Source organism: Oncorhynchus clarkii, chromosome 6 (assembly GCF_045791955.1).
Source record: "Oncorhynchus clarkii lewisi isolate Uvic-CL-2024 chromosome 6, UVic_Ocla_1.0, whole genome shotgun sequence".
Taxonomy (NCBI): Eukaryota; Metazoa; Chordata; class Actinopteri; order Salmoniformes; family Salmonidae; genus Oncorhynchus; species Oncorhynchus clarkii.
Window position 1 is genome coordinate 24,275,880 of NC_092152.1, and position 11,079 is coordinate 24,286,958.

The 11,079-nt window shown below is 41.9% G+C and overlaps 1 protein-coding gene across 2 annotated transcripts in view; it reads right to left on the reverse strand.

The window, feature by feature from the left end:
- The window catches only part of LOC139411992 (coiled-coil domain-containing protein 92-like), a 12,160-nt gene extending 5,792 nt beyond the window's left edge, over positions 1-6,368 (reverse strand). Inside the window, exons 1-2 of one of the 2 annotated variants that reach the window (XM_071158762.1) lie at positions 6,253-6,368; positions 1,923-2,096 (exon numbers count right to left, since the gene is read on the reverse strand). In XM_071158762.1, coding sequence (XP_071014863.1) covers positions 1,923-2,058 — 136 coding nt within the window. In that variant the 5' untranslated portion in view covers positions 2,059-2,096; positions 6,253-6,368. Of the gene's footprint in view, positions 1-1,922; positions 2,097-6,240 lie in introns of both variants that reach the window. The other variant, XM_071158763.1, reaches the window with a different exon arrangement.
- Between the last annotated feature and the right edge of the window lie 4,711 nt (positions 6,369-11,079).

Below are 11,079 nucleotides of genomic sequence, written 5' to 3' on the forward strand. Positions count from 1 at the left end.
TAAATATGAACTTGATCGAACAAAACATACATGTATTGTGTAACATTGAGTCCTGGGAGTGTCATCTGATGAAGATCGTCAAAGGTTAGTGATTCATTTGATCTATATTTCTGCTTTTTGTGACACCTCTCTTTGGTTGGAAAATGGCTGAATGCTTTCTGTGACGACTAGTTGCTGACCTAACATAATGAATGATATGTTCTGCTTTCGCCGAAAAGCCTTTTTGAAATAGGACACTGTGGTTGGATTAACGAGAACTTTATCTTTAAAATGGCGTAAGATACTTGTATGTTTGAGGAATTTTAATTATGAGATTTGTTGTTTTGAATTTGGCGCCCTGCAATTTCACTGGCTGTTGGCGAAGTGGGACGCTAGCGTCCCGAACGATCCCATAGAGGTTAAAATAACATAAAATTGATTAGAAATACAGTGTAGACATTGTTAATGTTGTAAATGACTATTGTAGTTGGAAATGGCAGAGTGGGAGGCCCCGGTGCACAACTAAGCAAGAGAACAAGTACATTAGTGTCTAGTTTGAGAAACAGACGCCTCATAAGTCCTCAACTGGCAGCTTCATTAAATAGTACCCGCAAAACACCCGTCTCAACGTCAACAGTGAAGAGGCGACTCCGGGATGCTAGGCAGAGTTGCAAAGAAAAAGCCATATCTCAGACTGGCAAATAAAAATTAAATATTAAGATGGGAGAACAGACACTGGACAGAGGAACTCTGCCTAGAAGGCCAGCATCCCGGAGTCGCCTCTTCACTGTTGACGTTGAGACGGGTGTTTTGCGGGTACTATTTAATGAAGCTGCCAGTTGAGGACTTGTGAGGCGTCTGTTTCTCAAACTAGACACTAATGTACTTGTCCTCTTGCTTAGTTGTGCGCAGGGGCCTCCCACTCCCCTTTCTTTCCTGGTTAGAGCCAGTTAGCGCTGTTCTTTGAAGGGAGTAGGTCACAGCGTTGTACCAGATCTTCAGTTTCTTGGCAATTTCTCATGCGGAATAGCCTTCATTTCTCAGAACAAGAATAGACTGACGAGTTTCAAAAGAAAGTTCTTTGTTTCTGGCCCTTTTGAGCCTGTAATCGAACCCACAAATGATGATACTCCAGATACTCAACTAGTCTAAAGAAGGCCAGTGTTATTGCTTCTTTAAATCAGAACAACAGTTTTCAGCTGTGCTAGCCTTTTAAAATGATAACCTTGGATTAGCTAACACAACGTGCCATTGGAACACAGGAGTGATGGTTGCTGATAATGGGCCTCTGTACACCTATGTAGATATATAAAAAAAAAAAAATATCAACCATTTCCAGCTACAATAGTAATTTACAACATTAACAATGTCTACACTGTATTTCTGATCAATTTAATGTTATTTTAATGGGCAAAAGTGCTTTTCTTTCAAAAACAAGGACATTTCTAAGTGACCCCAAACTTTTCAACAGTAGTGTATGTCTCTCTATTTATGAGTGGAAACAGTTGGGAATACATTTTCTAAATTCTAATAATTTTGAGGTAAATATCTAGTCTCATGTCAAAATATAATAACAAAATGTAATAAATGTTGAAAACATTTAGGGGCCAAATAATATAGTCTGCGGGCCACACTTGTCCCGCAGGCCGCCAGTTGAAGATCCCTGGTGTGTTCTGTTCATGTTTAATCCTGTTCAACTTTGCAGTGCTGCTGTTCTGTGATCTAATGTAACTGTGCATGTTGTTCAGGCAGAACTGTAAATGAGTATTCAGCATGTATGACTCAGAATGTAATAGTCTATCTAGTGTGATTGCAATCTAGGTGTTCAAAATGTTTTATTTTGGTTGCACTAGTTTGTTTTTATATTCTGTAGCAGTATGAAGTGTATGTATTTAGGTATAGTGGCCACAGTTCATGTTCAATTTGAGGTTCAGCATGTTCACCTGTGCAGTGCTGTTGTAGTCTGCGGATCTCTGCATGTAGACCTTTCAGTGTTTTGGCATGGTCCTGCTGGAGGAAGAGCAGGTTCTTCTGGGCGCTGTGCAGCTGATTCTCCAGGGTACCATTGTGGGATGCCATGGCAGACAATGCAGCAGACACACACCAGTCCTAGAGACCTGCAAACACAGGCGACAAACAGACAACATCAAAACAAGAGTCGTACTATCTGGGGTTCAGTGCTGAACCTAAATGCTCACCCTTTCACCCATAGACTTCTGGGATAATCCTCTTTGGACGATACACTGAACAGTCACTACGACTACAAGACAATTCCATCAAATCCATCCAAACTCCTGGCCACTTGCTTGGGCTTGATAAAGTAGTCATTGACTAGACTAATGCCCAAACATGATAACACACAGGATATTTTATTTATTTATAAATAGCACACTATCGATCTCGAGATTGTCTTTGGAATGCTACTCGGTCAATACCGTTATAATGCTTTTTGCCAGGAGAGAGGGGGCACATAGGCACATACCTTTGTTGCTTACTCTAATTGGCTTACAAACGCTGATGTCGAGCTATTGATTTTATCATCAGTGGGCAGTCTACGTCTAAAGAAGACAAACCTCAGGGGGAAACAATTCATCAGTGTCGCTGTTGGTTGGCCAAAAGGCCTACTTTAACACAGTAAAAAAATCTAGTATATAATAGGCCGAATAGGTCATTATCAACAGGTCATCCAAAAAACGAGGCTACAAAAGGACAAACAAACTAGGTGGAACCTCAGGCTACTCCTCCACTTCAGTACACAAAGCACATGAGGCTGCTGAGGGTAAATACAGAATGCTTTCAGAGATCTTGAGAACATTAGCAAACATCAGTGACAGAGGGTGCGGCATGATGCAGCCAGTCTCCAGCAGCAGGCTGGGCCTGCTTCCCTCCCTTCCTCCCTCCTTGGATGTCCTTGCATCCAGTACTCAGCCAGAGACGGCACCCAGGGGTGAGGTAAGAGACCATCAGTCAGTCAGAACAGAGCAGCAGCCCCATTGTCTCCAATCTCTCCCAGACAACACCACTGAGTCGAGAGTAGACAGCACATTGATTTTCCCCTCTGAGTGCAGAGAGCATTCCCCCCGAATACATTAGCAAGCTACAATAAAACATCTCATAGCTTCTCCCCATTGCATCATCATCTTACTAACATGAATAATAAATTGTGTGTCACCTCTTAAGACATGCTCTTCAGTGATAGCAATGCCATATCAAATTCTCTCACTGTGTGTACAGAAGCAAAGGACACCAGTTGACCTCCCAACACAGCAGAGTAATCACAGAAAGAGAGAGGGACTGATGTGTCATAAAGAGTGCACTAAGAGAGATCATTTATAATAGATGAGTAATCCTGAGTCCTTCCTGTAAACCCTGGATGGCAGACACTCACACACACCCCTACCAAGCATCAGGCTTGATGCTTGATAGGTTCCCATTGATCATGCCAGTAAGCCTGGTTACTTCCCAGAATCCTTTCCCATCACTACGGATAATGCGATAGCACAGTGACATTACAGGGCAAAATTAAATTAACAACATTATCTAATGACATCACATTGTAATTACATCAACATACAACCCTCCACCCTCTTTCTACCTTTGTAGTGATTTGGTATACTCAGTTATCCAAAATGTATGTTGCTTTTGAAGATAAAATGGAATATCTGTGATAAGTGATAACTCCCCTTTCCTCTCTCTATTCTCCTCTCTCCCTTCCCCTTACACACCAACAAGCATTTAATCTCTCCATTCTCCTCTCTCCCTTCCCCTTACACACCAACAAGCATTTCCTCTCCATTCTCCTCTCTCCCTTCCCCTTACACACCAACAAGCATTTCCTCTCTCCATTCTCCTCTCTCCCTTCCCCTTACACACCAACAAGCATTTCCTCTCTCCCTTCCCCTTACACACCAACAAGCATTTCCTCTCACAGAATACATAAATAATCAATGAACTGCAGCAGCAAGACACACTAGCTACCATCCTTCACTAAAACAGATTAACGCTCCAGACACACCCACTGTGATAAAACGCGGGGAGAAGTCTCACACACTTACTGTAAGACTTAGAAAATCACTTACGAATCACCTAGCCAGGTGCTGCCTCAAGAGTATTCTGGAGCTATCATGAACTCACAGCTTTCTTATGGACCATGATGGGTGGGTGTGGAGCAAATGCCTTTGTTGAATGGCTACTTTGTTCCAGTTGACAGAATTAACTTTCCATGTGCTTTTGGAGAATCAATTAAGACATTTAGCCTATATTTATTTATCTGCTAGAAAATGTGCCAAATTAAATCTATACAATTCCACTTTTCACCAGAACAGCCAGGTAGCCAGTTGGGTTTGCAGCAATAAGACAATGTGTCCTTGTAGGATTCATTAGTCATTCAAATGGAAAAGCAAGTCAGACATACCTTATGCTAGTGGGCAATTCCACGATAACAGAATGAGGCTGAGAATCATATATTTTACTTAAATGTTATGCTACACAAAAACCAACGCTTGCAAAGTTAAACAAACTATACAACTATAAGCACAAGGCCTACTTGTAACTATTTCCACTGAAAATTTTACAAAAACACATTACCTTGAAAAACAGTGCAGATGCAAAGTTTGATAACAGAATGACAGTTTGTGCTGTTTGTGCAGTCCTTTTATCAAACTTTGCATCTGCACTGTTCTTCAAATAAATGTGTTTTTGTAAAACTTTGTGGACATTTTTAAGTAGGCCTTGTGCATATTACACTTCTAAAGCACTTTTCATAGAATCTCAAATCAAACAAGCAATATATAATGACAGGTCAACCAATAGAGGACAAGTCTTTGAAAGCTTCATCCTCCAAAGATGGAGAGGGTCAGCTCATGGCTTGAGTGAAGGGTGCTATACAGAGAATGGTAGATGATGGTGATGGAGTCTGCTGATGATCTTGTAGAGGGTAAGTCTGGGAACCAACCGGAGTCGGAGACTTCTCCTCTTCCACTCTGTGCAGCATCTACTTGGGTGACGCCTCAGCAGCTCTGAGTTCCAGAAAGCTCACAGCACAAAGTTCAGAATAGTAGCCAGTCGTCCTCTCTACAAGCCTTCTGCTGTATTCCTCCATCTCCCATTCCTCTCATGCTTCACGCAACTCCTCAAATTATGTTCTCAAAAGATCAGGAATTGGCAGCCAGGTAGAACAATATGTCCAGATGAGTCTTTCAAACAAAGGCTAGCCAAAAAGTTTGACCTTTCAGTCAATCTGCAGACACATGAAATGTTATCAAAAACTAATTTGTTTTAAAAAACAACAAAAATATGTACGAATTTACAGGCACTCTGTGCTTAGGATGCTAATAGCGTGCCATGGCAACTATAGAATTGTTCTGTTCTACAAGTAAATCGTTTTTTGTACAATTTTCAGTGGAAATTGTGAGAAGTCGTGCATAGAGTTGCATGGTTTGTTTAACTTTGCAATCGTTAGTTTTTGTTTGGCATACATTTTAAAGTGAACATAGTCCCAGCATCATCCTGCTACCATAGAATTGCCCTACGACAAAATTATAGTAGAGCGTTTAAGGTTTCAGCACCTGCATTGCGGACAGCACCCGATCCGACTATCACACGCGCTTCTGACAACCAACCAGCAGCACTTTCCAATCCAAAATCGATTTGACAGCAAAGCTAGTTAGCTAATGTTAGCCATATACCGTAGTTAACTAATTGTTTAATTTAATGTGCACTGTAATTGAGACGAACGTTGAACGGTCCATAACAATTGGTTAAGGCCACTCAACATGTTTGTAAACAACATCGTATTATTGCATTCCAAATCTAAATAGCTAGCTAGCTAAACGTGTCATAGATAGCTAGCAACGTTAAATACGTTTGGCATTGTGTAGCCAACCAACCAGCAAGTCAGCTAGTATTACTTATTGGTAGCTATCCAGTCACACATGGCTAGGTAGCTATCCAACCAAGAAAATCGTCATTAGCTGACGCGTAAGCTAAAGTTATTGGAAGCTAGCTCTAGTTATGCTGCATGAAAATGTGATTTTGAAGATCGTGTTATGTTCACCATGGCCCCATTGCATTTTACCATTCCAAAACAATGCATGACAAAAAAAATTAACCATTGCAAATAGATAGATAGCTATGCTAATTTAGCTAACTAGATAGACATATAACGTTAACCAGAGGCAGGTTCAATCGAGGAGGGGTCCTGCTGCTGTGTTACCACTGACCAAACAGAGAGGAAAAGGGTTTATACATTTAACAACCTACCGTGATACCTACCCTAAAGAAATATGATAATATCGTCGAATATTCTATAATATATAAATTCTTGTCGTAATTGCTACAGTGGCTAAATCCGTTCTGCCATGTTAGGCATTGTTATCGTTGATGACGCCAAACGCTCCTCTTCTGTCGGCAGAAACAGGATGGATGGGCTGTGTCAGTCTTCTTATCACCCTCAGCTACAACAAAATAAGGCGATGCATCATGGGATACTACTGAAAGGAGTTCAAGAATGAATGAATGTTCAAGAACATTTCGTTTGTTTTATGACTTATGATTTGACACTTTGAAATAGATGGGAATATATGTATGAAAATGTATAAATGTGTCAAAGAAAATGTGATTTTAGTCTAAAATGTAATTGATAAACCTGGCGGTTGCTACGCATGTCATCGAGCTGTATCTGGGGCGTAAGTGTCATTGCCATAGAAACAGAACACCGCTGGCTCATTCGCTGGGCGCGTTCAACAGGACACAACGTTTTGGAACGTTCAGAAATAAATATGTTATGTAGAACAAGCATGGCATTTCTATCTGCAACGTTCGACAACCGAACGTGGCACTGTTCACACAAAAATGATTAATTTGAGCCATCTAGCGACGAAGAGAGGAGGTAAGTTATGCATACAAAACTGGTGAGCGCTCACTTCTGTGTAAATAGGAAATGAACCAAAAAACGTTATTAATTTACACTATATGAATATTTAAATATTAATTAAAGATAAAATATCTCGACAACAATAATAGATCCAAATTGTTCATTATAACATACAGCAGGCTGTATCACATCCGGCCGTGGTTTCGGAGTCCGGTAGGGCGGCTCACAATTGGCCAAGCGTCGTCCAGGTTTGACCGTCATTGTAAATAAGAATTTGTTCTTAAACTGGCTTGCCTAGTTAAATAAAGGTTACCATTAAAAAAATAAATTAAAAAAAGACTACACCAGACAGCAGAGGGAGCAGTGCTTCAAGAATGGGCCTTTGACGTGCAGTAAGAAACGTGGCGTTTGGCCGCAGCGAAGTGGATGTGTAGCCAGGTAAGTAGTGCAAAGCAGCAGCCCAGCAAGGCGCATAACTTGGGGGGGGGGGGGCAAGGGGGTCATGATGACCATGATGAATTTGAAGGCTTAGAAATTATTTTCCCACCGCAGCTACTGGCTTTATGTGGCTTTACACTACACAATTCCTAATTGTATGATTAGATTCCCCCCGCCGCCAATTATGCTTTTGGTTTGGCCCGGTCCTCAGAGGCGGTGGTTTGTTAAGAGGGAAAAAATGCGCAAGACTTGTAAGGAGAACAGAGCATTAGTTCCTGTCTTTCTCTCCTTAACAAACCCTTAATCCTGTGAACTAACTTGTGACAAATAAAGCACAGTCACAGTTAGCATGGTACATTCATAAGAACGAGTAAGAATTCTATAGAACATTATATTTTTCCAATGGAGAAAGTTTCTATTGCCAATTGACAACATGCGCATCTCGTGTGTGAGCGGAATTTCTCAAAAGGAGTGATAATTGGTAACTGTTATGGCATATTGGACTCAATTTTGTGTGTTCAAAGACAACTTTGGTAGTATTATAAACTTTAAAACAACTAGTTTCAAGTAGGGTACAGAATTCGAGAAAGACTATTTGAACCTCAGGCAGTAGGCTCAAGCAGTGGCAACCCGTTATTCAGGGCAGGTGGGCACATTTTGGGGGGCTTGCCTGTTTTGCATGTTATTTTGGCATTAATAGGTGTCACATCAGTTTGAAAACAATGTAAGAAAGAATAAATATATATCATTGAGTTAGTAAAGACATATAGAAAGAAGCATGGTCTCTTTTTTTGTTTTCTTGAGTAAGGCAGGTCCAAAATGCAGATGTTTCAGCTTAACTCAGTGCTTTCTGTGGTGGTGGGGCAAGCCAGCAGAAAATACAGAGCGCTGCACCGTGATTGGCTCAGTGTTCTGTCACTCATGGAGACTTTACCTCACTACCAAGTGTAAGAGCAGACCTTGAAAATTCTATCCCTTCAGCTGCTGCCATAGAAGTGCCCATCCAAGAAGGTTCAAGGTCATTGCCCACAGATAAAATGACGTCAAATCACGTTATATGTACAGTAGCTTTGATTGGACTGATCATGTCAACATCATACTTTCACAATCTTAGCTAGTCATCATCATGAATCAAGTCAACAATCTACTGGTAAATCCTTTTTAATCCTTGTCATTTGAAGAGAAATATTGAAGAGGAATTATAGATAAAACGTACCAGTAATCTTCGACCATTGGACATAAACATTATACAACAAGTTGGAAATCGCAAATTCAACAAGTGGTTTGGAAGGAATCAGTGGCTGTGTGGTCCCAAATCTGGGATTAAAATGATAAACATTCAACATTGGTCATGCTGTCAATGAGGCATGATTTGTGCCGTGTTCAAAACGACTGTTAACTTGGAGGACCGCTGCACCACCTACCTGTTCAAGTGAGCCAAGCACAACAATGTGAGTCCCAAAATGTATTGTATACTGCTTCATAAATGGTATAATATGCCAGGGAGATATATATACTATAGCTAAGAAAGTAACACTAAGTGTATGTTGTGTAGTAATGTTAGTAATGTGTAGTAATGTGATGTTAGTAGCCTTGTGCCTCACCCTAATAATTTGGTCTATTTACTCCTCTTAATTTTGCCTACTGTCCTGACTGTTCTACTGTAGCCTATAACCTGTTTTAGAGAAATGTATTGTTTAGTGTTGTGTTGTGTAGTGGCTTTGCAAGCAAGCCTGTTTCTCTCCCCAGTCAAAGGCAGCATGCTTAGAAAACAAACTTGTCTAGAAAACAAATTTGACTGCCAAAATTGTGGAGAGCAAGCATTCATGATGTTTATGCAACCTAAAAGTCACCATAAGAATACTTCCAGAACCATCTTTATATTTTATATCAATTGAGAACATCTACAAAAGAAATTGGCCCATCCTAGTCTTCATTAATAGGGATGTATGTGACATTGCACAGCAGTGCACTGGTTTATTTCATCTTCATCATTTCTTTTGTTCTTGATTTCAATATGGAAGGATAACCAGGTACTGGTGTTTGTATGTACTAGTTCCTGGTGAGTGAAATGTATTCACTCTTAAAAAGGAAAGGTTCCTGGAGGATCCTTTAGGGGTTCTTTAATACATTTAAACTGGTGGAACCCCTATAAGTTATTTAAATAACCCTTTGGGTATTATTCATAATAATAATCAGCACAACAATAACAACAATAACACTATCGTTTAGTTGTCAGTGTTTGTTATGATTTTTGTGGCAAAACAGAATTGAAAAATCTAAATATGAGGTAAACTCCCAGCAGAGCCCCAAGTCCAATGGGTACAGTATATCCTCTGGTGTGTTGATGTCCTCTGTAGGATATCTATAGCCATAAGGATTCTGTAGGAAGGGTGAAGTCTGTATACAATAAATAATAATTATACAGATGGTTAACAAAATGTGCACACAACAGTATTCATACCTTGGGTTTTGTGGTAACCGTCAATGAAAAAACTGTTCACTTTTGACAACAGTTTTCATACACATACCTTGTCCATAATGTAGAGGCCTATCAGATCTTCATTGAAGAGGTCGAAGGCTGCTGTGACTGTGTCCTATAAGGTTGTAGAGGAACCATTAATTACAACTAACTGTAGATGATACATGTAATCTGCATAACATTTTGAGGCAAACCAATGCCAATTCTAGGCTACATACCTTTGTGTAACTCCTCGTCAGTATACCTGCAGTCACAGACACCTATGAAAGTGAGCTATAGCCTTTAACATATTCTTAACTATTCTTACCTCTTTGTTGATTGTAATGCTCCGGGTGTCGTGGGTGTGGAGTCAAATGCAGGAGACAGAGAGTTCAATGCTGCGCGTCCTTTAATCGCACCAATGCACCACAGGGTGCTCACAAAAACGTTACGTTCCCAAAACACAGGGAATCAAAATGTACAAATGGGACACAACGTGCCTATACCACAGAGCCGAAGGTTTACAATGAAATAATCCCGCACAACAACCAGGCGGGCCGGCTGTCTAATAAAGACAAACTAATTACACACTCACAGGTGCTACCACTCAACAAACAAGGAGGGGAAGGAAAAACAATCAGTGGCAGCTAATAGGCCGGTGACGACGACCGCCGAGCGCCACCTGCCCGGGAAAGGGAAACACCCTCGGTCGGACTCGTGACAGTACCCCCCCCCTGACGCGTGGCTCCCGCAGCGCGCCGACACCGGCCTCGAGGTCGCCCCGGAGGACGAGGCGCAGGGCGATCCGGATGGAGGCGATGGAAATCCCTCAACATGGAGGGATCCAAGATGTCCCCCACCGGTACCCAGCACCTCTCCTCCGGACCGTACCCCTCCCAGTCCACGAGGTACTGCAGGCCCCTCACCCGGCGTCTTGAGTCCAGAATGGCCCGGATCGTGTACGCCGGGGACCCCTCGATGTCCAGCGGGGGGGGAGGGACCTCCGGTACCTCACTGTCCTGCAGGGGACCAGCTACCACCGGCCTGAGGAGAGACACATGAAACGAGGGGTTAATACGATAATAGGAAGGGAGTTGTAATCGATAACACACCTCGTTTATCCTCCTCAGGACTTTAAAGGGCCCTACACACTGCGGACCCAGCTTCCGGCAGGGCAAGCGGAGAGGTAGGTTTCGGGTCGAGAGCCAGACCCTGTCCCCCGGTACAAACACGGGGGCCTCACTGCGGTGGCGGTCAGCACTCCTCTTCTGCCGTCCACTCGCTTGTCGTAGAGATTCCTGGACGGCCCTCCAGGTCTCCTTGGAGC